General features: G+C 49.6%; 1 protein-coding gene across 2 annotated transcripts; it reads left to right on the forward strand.

Annotated features, from left to right (window-relative positions):
- The first annotated feature begins 232 nt into the window (after positions 1 to 232).
- On the forward strand, positions 233 to 14,517 carry RUVBL2 (RuvB like AAA ATPase 2). 2 transcript variants are annotated; one of them, XM_083408210.1, is made up of 16 exons: positions 233 to 384; positions 2,068 to 2,116; positions 2,957 to 3,012; positions 3,753 to 3,894; positions 4,735 to 4,864; positions 5,312 to 5,378; positions 5,516 to 5,622; positions 6,901 to 6,994; positions 7,528 to 7,651; positions 8,415 to 8,509; positions 8,631 to 8,749; positions 10,030 to 10,149; positions 10,308 to 10,437; positions 11,584 to 11,698; positions 13,770 to 13,810; positions 14,411 to 14,517. In XM_083408210.1, the coding sequence occupies exons 1-15, from the start codon at positions 370 to 372 to the stop codon at positions 13,793 to 13,795; spliced, it is 1,389 nt and encodes a 462-aa protein (XP_083264336.1). In that variant the 5' UTR covers positions 233 to 369; the 3' UTR covers positions 13,796 to 13,810; positions 14,411 to 14,517. The 2 variants fall into 2 exon arrangements, with proteins under 2 accessions (XP_083264336.1, XP_083264337.1); XM_083408211.1 differs by lacking the exon at positions 13,770 to 13,810.
- Positions 14,518 to 14,971: the final 454 nt, after the last annotated feature.

A 14,971-nucleotide genomic window follows, 5' to 3' on the forward strand; every position in this document is an offset into this window, starting at 1 on the left:
ACGCCAAGCAAAAAAATAAATAAATAAACAGTGATCTGTGAACCAGTATGAGGTGATGGCGAGAACGTTTAAAATCTTCCTTCAGAACCTTCCCCCTCTCCCAAGTTTCGGACTACAACTCCCATCAGCCCCAGCGCGGCTGCGGGAGCCTCATAATCCGTCGGGAAGGCTGTCGTTAAGGGCCCCTCTATAGGGAGGAATGAGCTGGAGGACCGGGGCGACAATAGAGATCAGCTAGAGCGGCACCCTCCGTAAGGACCGTTTCCTGTTTCCGGCTTCTGCTCCCGGGCTGCTGAAGCTGTTGGGGCGGGCGGAGCGGGCTGGTGCTTGGAGACGGCGCGAGACTGAAGCAGGAGGAGCAGCAGCAGCATGGCAACCGCCGCGGTGAGCGACAAGCCTCTTTCCCTTCCAGGAAAGAGACCCGGATTAATCGCAACTTTTTTGGGTGGGGAGGAAGGGGGTCCGGGGCGCCCCCCCTGCCCTCCGTTTGCCTCCGTGCGTCGCCCTAGGGCTGCCCCGGAGCCTCACCGGCCCCATCTGAGGGGAGTGGGGGTGGGGAATCTCCTCAGAAGTTTGTGGGACTCCCGACCGCAACCTGGGACAGCTCAGTTTGTCAGAACAGGAGACTCTGAATTTCAGGGTCGCGAGTTCGAGTCCCACGTGGGGGGCAAAAAATGGTCCTGGCTTTGCAGGGGGTCGGGCCAGATGACCTTCGTGGTCCCTCCCAACCCCTACAATGCTGTGGTGATTCCCATCAGCCCCGGCCCCCCATGGCCAGCAGTCAGGGATGATTCAAGTTGCAAGAAAGGAGATACCGACTAAACGTGAGGAAGAACTTTCCGACAGTGGAATGGAGTCTGCCTTGGGAGGTCATGGGCTCTCCTTCCTTGGAGGTTTTTAAGCAGAGGTTGGATGGCCGTCTGTCATGAATGCTTTAGCTGAGATTCTTGCATTGCAGGGGGGGTGGACTGGATGACCCCTGGGGTCCCTTCTAAATCTACAATTCTATGATGGGCATAGTCCAGCGAGAACCGGAGGGCCACAGGTTTCACCCCCACCCCTTACTGAAGACAGATACATCCATCTCATGCGTTTTCAAATCCGGATTTTTCTCCAAGGAGCTCCAGCTGGGATAAAATTCTAGAGTTGAAAGCCACCCCAAATGGTCACCTAGACCAACCCCTGGCAATGCAGGAATTTCAACTAAAGCGTCCATGTCATTCGGCGGAGGGAGCCTGTTCCAGTGTGGGATAGTCCTTGCTGTCAAGAAAGCTCCCTGTGTAGTGTAGCGATAAAAGTGCAAAGCTAAGCGGGATCTAGTATGGCTTCAAATTGGATTGGGGCCTGCCTGTTGGGATTCCTTCCTTGCAAGTGGTTGGGGATCCCATCCAACTCTACAGTTCAGTGATTCTCAGAAAATTCTTCCTGGTTTACAGTATAGTCAGAATCTCCTTTCTTGTGACTTGAAGCCATTGATTTGGGTCCTGCCCTCAAGAGCAGGAGGAAACAAGCTTGTTCCACCTTCTATGTGACAGCCCTTTAGATATTGGAAGATGGTTATAATATCTCCCTTCAGTCTCCTCTTATCCATGGTTAACTTTCATTTCCCTGTATCAGTTAATTTGAGGCTGGTTGTCGTTAGTGAATTTCAAGGCTGAGCTGGATGGTGATGGTCATTGAATGGCTGAGTAAGGGGTTTTCTGTCACGCCAACCACTGCACCCCTCTTAAGGACACCACATGGGCTCTCATATAACCTTTGCAGATATAGTCTGCAAACGTTTACGTTTTGTGGTTTTACCTTGTAAACCTTGAGGCCCGGTCAAGGAAAAAGGCAAGGGTTTCTCTCCTCCATCTTCGTCATCCTTCTTTGCCCTTTCTATATCCATCACTTGATTGTTTCAGAAACTGGGTATTCAGTAGTTGTGGAAAGTCACATCCAAATACGTGAAAGGATTTAGCATGCTTTGTGGTGATGAGGTATGAAATGTAGTGTAACTCTTCCTCCGAAACGTGTCCACTGATACCTGGATTTTGGCAGGCCTCATTAAATCATTTTCTCTTTCAGGCTACCAAGGTCCCTGAAGTTCGGGATGTCACCCGGATTGAACGAATTGGTGAGTTTCCATTGCTCCTTGACCTGGGATTGTCTCCCATTTTTGCCTGGCATTCCAACTTATTTAAAAATTTAATAATTCACTTCAGGTATTTGTCTGAACGCATAGGGGTTAAAAGTGTATAAAGAGCTGGGGGCATGCACATGAAAGGGACTTTGCATGCCTGACCAAACATGCTGAGGAGCCTTTGTGCATTTGGGAACTCTGTGTTATTTGAATTCTAAATTGCACAAGAATGCATGTTCAGTTGAATGTGCATAGGTGCTCCTGGGCTCAGTGGACAGGCACTGCCATGCCAATGGACATTGGGGCAGGTCTTCCATCACTGTACACTTTTAACCTTTGGATGGCATCTTGTACACCTCCTTCCGGCAGCCAACTGGCAGCCAAGCTGGTGCCAAATGTATTGCTCTGCTTGCTTTTGGACCACATCAGTGAGGCTGAGAAAGGGGTCATGTCATCTGGGCAGCCCAGGACCTCCATGCACACTGTTTGTGCCCTGGAGAGGTCACTCTGGTGTTGTTAACGCAGCAAAAACAATGCGGGAGGCAGCAATATGAGTTACCAGTCTTCAGCCACAGCAGGCGCTATGATTCTCCAGTGGTTTGACTTCACCCCTGGAGACACACTCCATTATCTCTTGAGTCAGACAGATGACAACCGAAAGAGTTGAAGCAAATGCCTGAATAGGACTTGTCAAGTTCCTCAGTGAAGATTATGCTGCTTTCTCCATGGAAGTAAATGCTTTAAAAAAGCATATTTGATCAAGGGGCAGGACAAGGACAGAGGGTTTTGTGGGTCACTGACCATCTAATAATAGTCTACATGTCTCTCACACAGGTGCCCACTCCCACATTAGAGGACTTGGCTTAGATGATACGTTGGAGCCCAGACAGGTACCTGGAAAAAGAGCTTTCAGAGAGTTGCTAGATTGGTGTGTGTGTGTGTGTGTGTGTGTGTGTGTGTAATTGGTAAAATCTAATTAAATAGAAAGTGGAATACTAGGAGCTTTCAGAATATATAATAACAGACGAGTGGTACAGAGGTTGTTGCTATGCATTGTAGATGTAGAAGCACTTGTTTCTGGGGCCATGTTTGTAGTATGATCATGTTTTTTCTGTGGACATAACTTCTATGGACATTAGCACTATGGAAGTGCTAAAGCTTCCTGGGTTTTAACGCTGATGCTCTCACCCTGCTCTGCCTCTGGTTATCTTTGTCCAGCTAATTGCAGTGGAAAGTAACGGATTTGCCAACATCATAAAAAATATAGATTAGCCCCTTTCCTACCATTTTCTATGCAAGAGGGGGAAGTGAGTGGGTTGTTGGAGGGTAACGAAATGGGTGAATGCTAGTGGCTCGAATGAAAGCTATACGTGTTGCCATTGGGATCATAAGCCTTTATGTAGCTTTTTGATGTTTGTGGGTGCATTAATGGACTTACAGGGGGCAGGATGAAATAAAAAGGAATAAATAAGGGATAGTACAGAGTGGGAATGAGGAGGAAGGTAGGGTGCTGTGTATGTGTTTGAGAGGAATACAGATCTGTGATTGTTGAACCAAGGGAATAAATAAAGTGTGGAACCTTTTGGTTTTCCTGTTCCTTCACTGTTTTCTCTCCCCACCACCTGACTAGGTGTCCCAGGGCATGGTAGGCCAACTAGCTGCCCGTCGAGCTGCTGGTGTGATCTTGGAGATGATCAAGGAGGGGAAGATTGCTGGTCGGGCCGTCCTGATCGCTGGCCAACCAGGCACAGGGAAGACCGCCATTGCTATGGGTAAGGTCCAGACACAAAAACTACTTCTGCTGACACTTGAAGTAGGGATTTTGCCAGAGGTAGCATTATTATCAATTTACAATGGAGTGGAAGGTTCACAGGCTATGAAGGACTTGTTCACAAATTTATTGACTGCTGCACAAATTATTATACAGTGGTACCTCTAGTTACGGACTCGATCCGTTCCGGGGTGCTGTTCGCATCCCGAAAAGTCCGCAAGTAGAGTACCGCTTCTGCGCATGCGCATGGTGCAATAGAGTGCTTTGCGCATGTGCGAGACGCTCAGAGCGCTTCTGCGCATGCACGTATGGTGAAACCCAGGAGTATACACTTCCGGATTAGCTGCGATTGTATCCTGAAAAAACACAACCAGAGACTGATGTAATGAGGTACGACTGTAGCCAGGAAGTACGACTGTAGCCAGGAAGTGGAAAGGGCAAGCAGAATATAAAATGGAAGAATGGTATAAAGAGGTGTGGGATATAGCTATTAATGATAAAATAACATGTGCCATTAAGTTAAGACAGGGAATATGCAGAAATGATTTTGAGGAGATATGGAAGGCGTTTGTAGAATTTGTACTGTTAAAAACGGAAAGGGGTCAAATCATTGCAAGAGGTGTTGAAATTTTGGGAGGTTGGCTAGTTACAATGAATGGTCTTGGGGGTGGGGTGCACATTTTTATTCTTATTTATTGATGAATCTTACTTTGTCAGAATATTTTTTAACGTATAAAAGAACGTATAAAATGTAAATAAATGTATAAAATATAAATAAAAGAATGAAAAAAAGAGAAAGAAGTCCTGTGTTGTAAAATCAATCTGCCATTTCTTCTCTCAGGAATGGCGCAGGCCCTGGGCCTTGACACCCCTTTCACAGCCATTGCTGGCAGCGAGATCTTCTCCTTGGAGATGAGCAAGACCGAGGCGCTGACGCAAGCCTTCCGGCGCTCCATTGGCGTCCGTATTAAGTGAGGAGCAGCTGGGAGGTCTTTTGTTCTCTGGGGGTACCTTGGGAGTTTAAAACAGGACGTTGAGGGTGGGCACTGGAGGATTCAAACAGAAGTGAGGGGAGTCAACAAGGAGGATTCTAGGAAACTTTGAAAAAACTTGTTGAGCATGAGAGCTGGGCAGCAACATGTTTGGTGGTTGATTTTGGCTTTTGTAGCATTTTGCACGGTGCGTTTAATGCCATCTTAGCGGCTAATGGGATAAAATAGGTCTTTAAAAAATAAACTAGGAGCCCGTGTCTTAAATTCTCTGGCTGGAGAGCGGAACACACAGCGAAGCAAGGCCTGTTGGATTCCTCAGCTGCCTCTGAAATTATATTTCCAGCTCTTCTTTTTGATGAAAGTGAGGTACTCTGCAGTCTACCCTCTTTGCCTGCTGAGGTCAGTTTTATCCCCTTATTCTTGCAGGGAGGAAACAGAAATCATTGAAGGTGAAGTGGTTGAGATCCAAATAGATCGCCCGGCGACTGGCACTGTGAGTTGAGGCTGGAGTATAACGCCGGGAAGATGGCAGGCTAGCTATTACCCAGTAATGGCAGCACTGCACACAGCAGTCCATTTATCAAGGTAACAAGCGCTGGAGGGATGCTGACTGTCTCCTTTTCATTGCAGGGTGCTAAGGTGGGGAAGCTGACACTGAAGACAACCGAGATGGAGACCATCTATGACTTGGGCACCAAGATGATTGAGTCCCTGACCAAGGAGAAAGTGCAGGCTGGGTGAGCCAGGGCCGGGCGTGGAGGTGGGGCACGGGTGCGAAGGGAGAGCCAGTGGGGAAGGGCACAGAGAGTTAGGGTTCCTGAGCTGTCTGGTATCTGTGAAGGAAGTCAGGATTGCTGGTTTCTGTGGACAACAGGGAAGCACACTCGACAAATCGAAGCCGGAAAGGATGGGATGGGGAATGTCTAACACTGAAGGAGTGATAAAGGTGAACACAGTTCGTGAATAGCACACCGGAGTATTTAATACGTTACCTGGAAATGAGAGGACATTGCTTGGGAAGGCCTGAAGTTCTGCAGTCTTTATACTTTGCCCCTACAGGCCCACATAAATTAATAATAATAGGAAGGTAAAAAGGGTAAAGGACCCCTGGACGGTTAAGTCCAGTCAAAGGCGACTTTGGGGTTGCGGTGCTCATCTCGCTTTCAGGCCGAGGGAGCCAGCATTTGTCCACAGACAGCTATCTGGGTCATGTAGCCAGCATGACTAAACCGCTTCTGGTGCAACGGGACACCGTGACGGAAACCAGAGTGTATGGAAACACCATTTACCTTCCCACCACAGTGGTATCTATTTACTTGCACAGGTGTGCTTTTGAACTGCTAGGTTGGCAGGAGCTGGGACAGAGCAACGGGAGCTCAATCCATCGCAGGGATTTGAACCACCCACCTTCCAGTCGGCAAGCCTAAGTGGCTCAGTGGTTTAGAATACAGTGCCTCCCGCTAATAATAATAATGATGATAATAATAATAATAATAATAATAATAATAATAATAATAATAATAATACCATCATCAATATCCTGCGCATCTGACTTGGTTGCCCCAGCCACTCTGGGTGGCTTCCAAGATCTAGAAAAACATAATAAAACATTACACATTAAAAGGCTTCCGTATACAGGGCTGCCTCTAAATGTCTTTTAAAGCTGCTAACTCTCTTAGAGAGCAAACACACAGTATGTGTATCCCACTTACATGAGAACATTGACTCAGAATCATTAATGTCAGAGGTCCACAAATTACAGCTAGGTTTGGCAGCCAAGTGTTCATTTAGGTTAGTGTAGGTTAGGCTTCTTGCCACCCATAACCATGAATGGAAAGAAATACAGCCTACCCTACTAAGTGCTCTTTAACTCGTGCATCAGTTTTGAGGAGAGAAGATAAATTAACTTGCCCTCCCGAAATGATGGCAGGTGGGTCCTTTGTGAGGTGTCTTTCACCCAGAGCCAAAAGGTGGGGCCCAGTCCTCATATTTCCTCCTCCTTTTTGTGTCCGCAGGGATGTCATTACCATTGACAAAGCCACGGGGAAGATCACCAAACTAGGACGCTCCTTTACCCGAGCAAGGGACTATGATGCTATGGGTTCGCAGGTATTTGAAATGGGGGGTGAGAAGTGCAAATTGATGGGAGGTGATGGGAGATCCCAAGGCTCCGTTGATGGTGGCTGCCTGTGAGAGGCGACCTTTGCATGCCATTGTTAGATGCCATAGCTCAATGGAGGAGTTGCTTCGCACACAGAAAGTGCCCAGCTCATTCCCCAACATCTCCAGGGCAAAGGATCTTGGGGAGAACGGCCTGAAACCCTAGGGCAGGGATGAGGAACCTGTGGTCCTCCAGACTACAACTCCCATCATCCTTTACCATCTGCCATGCTGGCTAGGGCCAATGCAAGTTGTAGTCCAGCAACATCCCGAGGCCCGCAGGTTCCCCCTCCCTGCCTTAAGAGAGTTGCTGGCTGTTAGAGCAGATAGGTGGACCCACAGTTTAATTTCACGTAAGTTAGCTTTGTATGTCTTTGTCCTGCAAGAGTTTTCTGCCCCTGGGCTCGAGCACGAATGGGCTTGGGTGCCAGGCACGAGAAGCATTCAGGTCTTCCAACAGCCTATATTATTCCCTGTCCCAGACCAAGTTTGTCCAGTGCCCTGACGGGGAGCTGCAGAAGCGCAAGGAAGTGGTGCACACAGTCTCGCTGCACGAAATTGATGTCATCAACAGCCGCACACAGGGCTTCCTCGCACTCTTCTCTGGTATGACGATATGGATGAACTGGAGGGAGTGGGGTGGAAGTAGTTCATTGGAAACCTGGAGTTGGAGCATGGGTAGGCAAACTAAGGCCCGGGGGCCAGATCGGGCCTAGTCTCCTAAATACGGCCCACGGATGGTCCTGGAATCAGTGTGTTTTTACATGAGTAGAATGTATCCTTTTATTTAAAATGCATTTCTTGGTTATTTGGGGGCATAGGAATTCGTTCATTTTTTTTTTTTTTGGTCAAAATATAGCCCAGCCCCCCACAAGGTTTGAGGGACAGTGGAAACATTTGCTGACCCCTTACTTGGAGGGTTTTGCAGAAATTTAGGCTGCTGCATCATTGTATCTGGACTGGGAGTGGTCGCCAAGACCGCATAACACCAGTCCTGAAAGATCTACATTGGCTCCCAGTATGTTTCCGAGCACAATTCAAAGTGCTGGTGCTGACCTTTAAAGCCCTAAACAGCCTTGGTCCAGTATACCTGAAGGAGCGTCTCCACCCCCTTCATTTAGCCCAGACGCTGAGGTCCAGCGCTGAGGGCCTTCTGGCGGTTCCCTCCCTGCGAGAAGTGAGGTCACAGGGAACCAGGCAGGGGACCTTCTTGGTAGTGGCTCACACCCTGTGGAATGCCCTCCCATCAGATGTCAAGGAAATAAACAACTCTCTGACTTTTAGAAGACATGTGAAGATAGCCCTGTTTTTGAAGAAGCAGCTCTTCATGCCTCTTCCTTCCCCTCCCTCATCTTGTGTATGCTCCCAGGTGACACAGGGGAGATAAAATCCGAGGTACGAGAGCAGATCAACGCCAAGGTTGCCGAGTGGCGAGAGGAGGGCAAGGCCGAGGTGATCCCAGGGGTGAGTCCTGTTTCAGCGCGTGTGTTGCACCCTCCGCTGCTCTCTTCCATGCTTTCCTCTGGTTTGAGTGTTTTGCTGGGTGGGCAATGCCATTCTCCTTTTCCCCCCATTTCCCTTCCAGGTATTGTTCATTGACGAGGTCCACATGCTGGACATTGAGTGCTTCTCCTTCCTGAACCGGGCCCTGGAGAGTGACATGGCACCTGTCCTCATCATGGCTACCAATCGAGGCATCACCAGGTTGGCAGAGTTCACCGTGGGGCGGGGCATGGCACCGTATCACCGGACAGTCGGGCACCGGGCGTGGTGGCGTTTTGGCGGCTGACTAGTTGCTGATCAGAATCCCATTTCTCAGTGACCCAGGCAGTGACGTAATTCTTCCATGCCTCCTGTAACTAACTGCACCTGCCATGAGGCAGAGCACACAAGCTGGGCAGAACACTGAAACCTCTTTTTTTGCTTCTGAAAAGCCTAGCCAGGTCCTTATTCACTGGCAGAGGTGCCTAAGCCGGGCTAGAGATAGGCTTTTTCTCTGCAGTCAAGAATGCAGGCAGGGTGGTGGTAGACAAGGGCACCGTGGGAAGATGCCTTGTGGTTGGGATGGGGAGACTGTGAGCGACATCTGAAGAGGCACCGGCACCCCACTTCTAGAGGGGAGGTGATGGAGACGCCAGCCATCGCTGATGAAGTCACAACTAGACTGATGGAAAGCTGTTGGTATTTAAGTAAGTGGCTTTTGAAGGCATGGCTCTACGTCACTGCACTGAATGCAGCAGCAATATGGAGGACCTGCCCTGCATACAGGGAGAGGCTGGGAGGAATATGCCTGCTGCATAGAGGAGATTCCTTGCCCCCAGGTGTCAGGGAATGGTCTGAATCAGATTATTGGGGAATGCATTCTCAGGCGGATAAGTTCCTCTTTGAAGAGGAGGAGGGGGAAGGGGAAGATTTGCTTCCCCCCTTGTTTCCAGCGGTTTCAGGAGCAGAGAGAGACACAGACACTGAGCAGCTTCAACAGGGGTTGCCTAGTTGTGAGATAACGGAGAGACAAACGGGAGGGAGGGAACAGCCAGCAGAGACGTCATTAGAGGGTGTGGGGGACATAGCTGTCAACTTTTCCCTTTCCTTCGAGGAATCCTATCCGGAATAAGGGAATTTCCCTTTTTAAAAAGGGAAACTTTGACAGCTATGGTGGGGGACCCTCCCTCCCCAAGAACTAGGAAGTCCGTCCATATTAGAGAACAAAGAATGCAGAGGAGGAGGAAGTTCCCGTTGGCGCCCAGGATGTTGCGAGAGACGGAAGGGGGAGGATTTAGAGTAGCCAGCTGCTCTCCTTGTGGAGAGATGTGTATTTTTGCTCGCAACCAGATGACTGAATAAAAAGGACTATAAACTGCTCATTAATTCTTGTCTGTGAAGTTACCAAAGAGAGGGGAGGGCTCTCCACGCCTGACACCAGGCTGGCAGGAACGGAGGTCCTTCAGCCACCTCTCATTCTGGGTCTGTCCTCTCCGATGCAGGATTCGTGGCACCAACTACCAGAGCCCCCACGGCATCCCCATTGACCTCCTGGACCGCATGCTCATCATCTCGACCTCCCCTTACAGCGATAAGGAGACCAAGCAGATCCTTAAAATCCGGTGAGCGAGAGGGAGCTTGAGGGCGCAGCAGTTCCTGCCTCAAAGAGATGCTTCCCCCCTGCCCGTTTTACCGCATCACAGTTTTGCTGTTGCTGCTCCGGCGTCTCGCCCTGCGCTGTGGAAGTTTTCCTTATTCTGAGCTGGAATATCTCTTGCAGGTGTGAGGAGGAGGATGTCGAGATGAATGAAGACGCCTACACCGTGCTGACGCGCATCGGCTTGGAGACCTCCCTGCGCTATGCCATCCAGCTCATCACAGCCGCCAGTTTGGTGTGTCGCAAGCGGAAGGTGAGCTCTGGCACTCTGTGGAGTCCAGTGACTTCCAGCGGGGCAGCACCATTCCAGTGCCAATAAATCCTTACTTTTTCTCCCTCTCTTCTCAGCCTGACCCACAGCTTGCAAGAACACCCTACTTGTGCCCTAGTGTGTGTGTGTGCATATCAGGAGCTTCATTTTCCATAAATAATAATAATAATTTATTACTTATACCCTGCCCATCTGACCGGGCCTCCCCAGCCACTCTGGGCAGCTCCCAACAGAATATTAAAAACACGTTAAAACATCAAACATTAAAAACTTCCCTGAACAGGGCTGCCTTCAGATGCCTTCTAAAAGTCTGATAGTGGTTTATTTCCTTGACATCTGATGGGAGGGCGTTCCACAGGGCGGGCGCCACTACCAAGAAGGCCCTCTGCCTGGTTCCCTGTAACCTCACTTCTTGCAGGGAAGGAACCGCCAGAAGACCCTTGGAGCTGGACCTCGGTGTCCGGGCTGAAAGATGGGGGTGGAGACGTTCCTTCAGGCAGGCCAAATGAATGTCTTTATTTGTTCTAAATAGGTCTGTCCCATCCTTCTAGTGCCTGTGTGCTATGCTTACAACCATTTAAAATCCCCACTTAAAAAGCAATTGGAAGCAGAGGAGCACAGATTACCAAGTGCATCTTCTCCTGGACTGGAGTTGGGCGCAAGGATGTTTTGGTGCCGTTAGGGCAGCATTTGCCAACGTGGCTCCCTCCTGATGTTTTGGACCGCCAACTCCCATGATGGGAGGTGCGTTGGGAGCTTAGAGCAGGCCTAGGCAAACTTCGGCCCTCCAGATTTTTTGGGACTACAATTCCCATAATCCCTGTCCACTGGTCCTGTTAGCTAGGGATGATGGGAATTGTAGTCCCAAACATCTGGAGGGCCGAAGTTTGCCTATGCCTGGCTTAGAGAGTCAGTGGGATCTCTTTATCAAGATCCCTAAGCTCTTGGAGAAGAGTTGAGGGGGGGGGAGGCATAAAACTAGAAGCGTTTGGAAGCCCAGAGTAGTCCTCAGTTTTCATTTCCAGGACTAGTTGGAGGGCGTTGTCTGGAGTGGTGAAACTTTGCTGGAGTTTGTGCTGTGCTCTTCTCCTGCTGGGAGCTCTGACCTCTCTCCCTCCCCATTCACAGGGCACAGAGGTTCAGGTGGACGACATCAAGCGCGTGTACTCGCTGTTCCTGGACGAGTCACGCTCCACCCAGTACATGAAAGAGTACCAGGATGCCTTCATGTTCAATGAACTCAGTGAGTAACAATTTGATGTGTGGGTTGAAAACCTCCTCCAGCCGGGGGCTAGGCCTAGCCATCCTCGCTAGAGCTTTTGAAGTGTATGTAGGACTTTCGCAGCAGAAAAACGTAGGAGGCACCTGGAAGAAACGGAGAGCTCTGCTTTGGTCAAGGCCAGTAAAGGACAAGAACAGAGCAGTTGAATTCCTTTAGTTCCGTTTGGGATACTTCAAGCCCAGGGCCAAATAAAGAAGCCCTCTCTATCTGACGGGAGCCGGGAGCAGGTCAGCAATAACTCACAAGGTGTCAGTGAAGTTAACAGCAACTCTTCCCAGTAGGCCTTTCACCAACGAGGCAGCTGTAGAGACTCAAAGGTCCCTGCCTTTCCACAGCTCCTTAAGTCCCTCCTCCCGGGTCCTTCCCAAGCAACCTGAGACTTCTCCACCTTCTCTGTCTCTGCTCCATCCTCTTCATCCCTCTTCGGTGTCTAGGAGACCAGGTGGAGGAGAGCTTGTCGCAGCAGGAGGGGGAGACACCTTGGCGTCTTCACCAGCCTGCCATATATCTGCCTCTTGGCCCCCCTCCTCTCCTGCCTCCACTTGCTGCTTCTGGACTCCTCTCTGCCACAGACTCTCCCTACTCACTAAGCCGTGTTACCTCTTCAGCTTCCAACGCCTCCTCTCCCCAGTCTTCTCCAACCACTCATCGTTGTCTCACCACCAGTCCCTGGGCTCTGAGCCTTCTTCCCTTAGGGGTTCCCCAGCTGGTGCCTTCCACCTGCACCCAGCCAGTCTATGACACTGACCCTCAGGAGTCTCCCAGGGCCAGGCCCTTCACAAGCCCTGCTTGTGATCACCTTCATCCAGTGGTTTTTGCTTCACTTGAATACATTCTGCAAATGTGATATTGCATCTTGCCTGACCAATTTCCTCTCTGGCTTTGACCACCAAGTGGCATGTGGCCCCCATTAAGGTTGTGCTTCTCAGGCAGAAAAGCGTTCCCGCCACCTGCTTTAGATCCTTGTTTTGAGGCGATCCTCAAATGTGCATTCCGGTTTGTTAAGACGCAGGATGTGGGTGGCGCTGTGATCTAAACCACAGAGCCTAGGACTTGCCAATCAGAAGGTCGGCGGTTCGAATCCCCACGACGGGCTGAGCTCCCGTTGTTCGGTCCCTGCTCCTGCCAACCTAGCAGTTCGAAATCACCTCAAAGTGCAAGTAGATAAATAGGTACCGCTCTGGCGGGAAGGTAAACGGCGTTTCCGTGCGCTGCTCTGGTTCGCCAGAAGTGGCTTAGTCATGCTGGCCACATGACCCAGAAGCTGTACGCCGGCTCCCTTGGCCAGTAAAGCAAGATGAGCACCACAACCCCAGAGTCGTCCGCGACTGGATCTAATGGTCAGGGGTACCTTTACCTTTTAACTTCAAAATGCCTAGTGCAGCGCTTCTATCAAAAATGGCAGGCATGGGCTGAGTTATTTTCTTCCTCCACCCCCTTCCCAAAATGTTTGGGCAGAATTTTTAGTGTCACTGCCTCTCGGTCCGCCAATAACGCAGTGCAGAGCGGAGAAAACTTCCCAGGCAAGTCTGACTTGAAAAAGTAGGCGAGGAAGGATACTTGACGTGGGAAAGCTGTTCTTGGCAATGGGTAGCAGCACTGAGCATATGATTCTGCCTTCAATCCATGCTGAGAAATCTTCAAAGGACATTGAGCCCTAGTCGCAGCATGCGATGTCATTCACAGGACAGGTTCAGTACTGTATCTTCAAATCCACTGAAAAGTCAGTTGCACAACAGTAATGATCATGATGCTTCTCGTAATTGAAAGGGGGCAGGAATAAGCCTGGTTCTTGCTTTTCATTCCGCGGTTATTGGTGCAGTGTTCATTGACCAACGTATGCTAATGGCTTGGGACCCAGAAAGTTGGTTCTTCTGGGGATGACACTGGGCGACTTTCATAGGATCAGAATTACGAAGTACCTGTGGGGCGGGTAGAAGATAATCCTCAACTGTTTGATTGTTGTGCACTGCATAGGGTAGGCCTTCCTGCTCTTAATCCCCTCCTATTCCTCCCAATCCTCTGTCCTCAGTACCTGCAAGAGACGCATGCAAGTAGGAAAATAATGAAAGTGTGAGTAAAGCAGCGTTTGCTTTTAGTTTGAAAGCATGGAGGTTGCAGTGCAGCCAAACCCGGTAGCCTAGCGAGTAACCCAGTTTGGGCTGGGGGTGGCAGAGAGGTAGCAGGAACTTCCAAATATTGTGGTGGTGCATTCCCTCCCCCCTGCATTTCAGTAGACTTCCCGCCTGCTCTGGAAGCTTTGCAGTTGTTCTTGCCCTGGAGAGCTTTCTGCTCCCTCTCCTTGCCCAGAGCTTTCTAGGCCAGAGTGGAATGCCAAGCTAGCAGCATTCAGTCAGCTACTGGGGAGGAGTTAACCGTCCCACTCACGTGTTGACCACCTTGTGATCAATGCTATTAGCCGCCTTTGCCAGGAAGGCAGTTCATCCTACAGCACGGGCTTGCAGAGAGATTGTTTCAAGTCCTCTGGTACCTCTTCTGTGTGGGGTCTCTGTCAGCTTGAAAGCTTACAACTGGGGACTCTTAAAATTCACGAGTGGCAGGGATGATGTTCTTTGTTTTACTGAGGAAGACCTCTTTGAGATCCTCTTTTTTGGGGAGGCGGGGAGTGTGTTCTTCCATCTTGAACTCTTGCACCTGCTTTTTGTTTTCCAGAGGGAGAGACCATGGACACGTCTTGATGGGCGTCCTCGTAATACCTGCCTCAGGTTGTGTGTGTGAATGTGTATTATTATTTTGTAAAATAAACCTTTTGGAGAATTCCTGCTGTGATTACAGTGGTAGGGCAAGCAGCAGCAGAATGAGGGGCGGTCTGGTGTTTCAGCAAACTTTTTAGCCTTCTTTGCCTTGTGCAGTAAATGGAAAGGGCCTCTTTGGAGCTGCGTACTCTGTGGCTCATACAAAAGAATGTGATGCTTCCAAGTACATTTCAGTGCTCAACTTCACATGTAATTTCACCACCCTTCCTTATCTGGTGTGGAACGTTGGCTCTGCTGAGGGGCAGGGAATAAGTATAACCAGACTAGAGCTTTTCTGCAGGAAGGGCTAATTTGTCACCAGTCTTTTATCTGTCTCCAACTGTTCCCTGTAGTTCTAGGCAGAAGCCCAAGAGCAGAATTGTTTCCAAAAACAAGTCTTAATGTAAATTCCCCATTCTCGCTTTATTTGGGTGACAAAGAGGCCTATAGCTCTCACCTGAAAAATAAGAGGACAACT

Source organism: Podarcis tiliguerta (genome assembly GCF_965153285.1).
Source record: "Podarcis tiliguerta genome assembly, chromosome: 13".
NCBI lineage: Eukaryota > Metazoa > Chordata > Lepidosauria > Squamata > Lacertidae > Podarcis > Podarcis tiliguerta.

Bases quoted from the DNA above. Each gene is read 5' to 3' on its own strand.
- RUVBL2 (XM_083408210.1), top strand. The intron at 2,117-2,956 runs GTGAGTTTCCAT...TCTCTCACACAG, and splicing joins CACCCGGATTGAACGAATTG to GTGCCCACTCCCACATTAGA. The intron at 11,699-13,769 runs GTGAGTAACAAT...CTCTGTCCTCAG, and splicing joins CTTCATGTTCAATGAACTCA to TACCTGCAAGAGACGCATGC.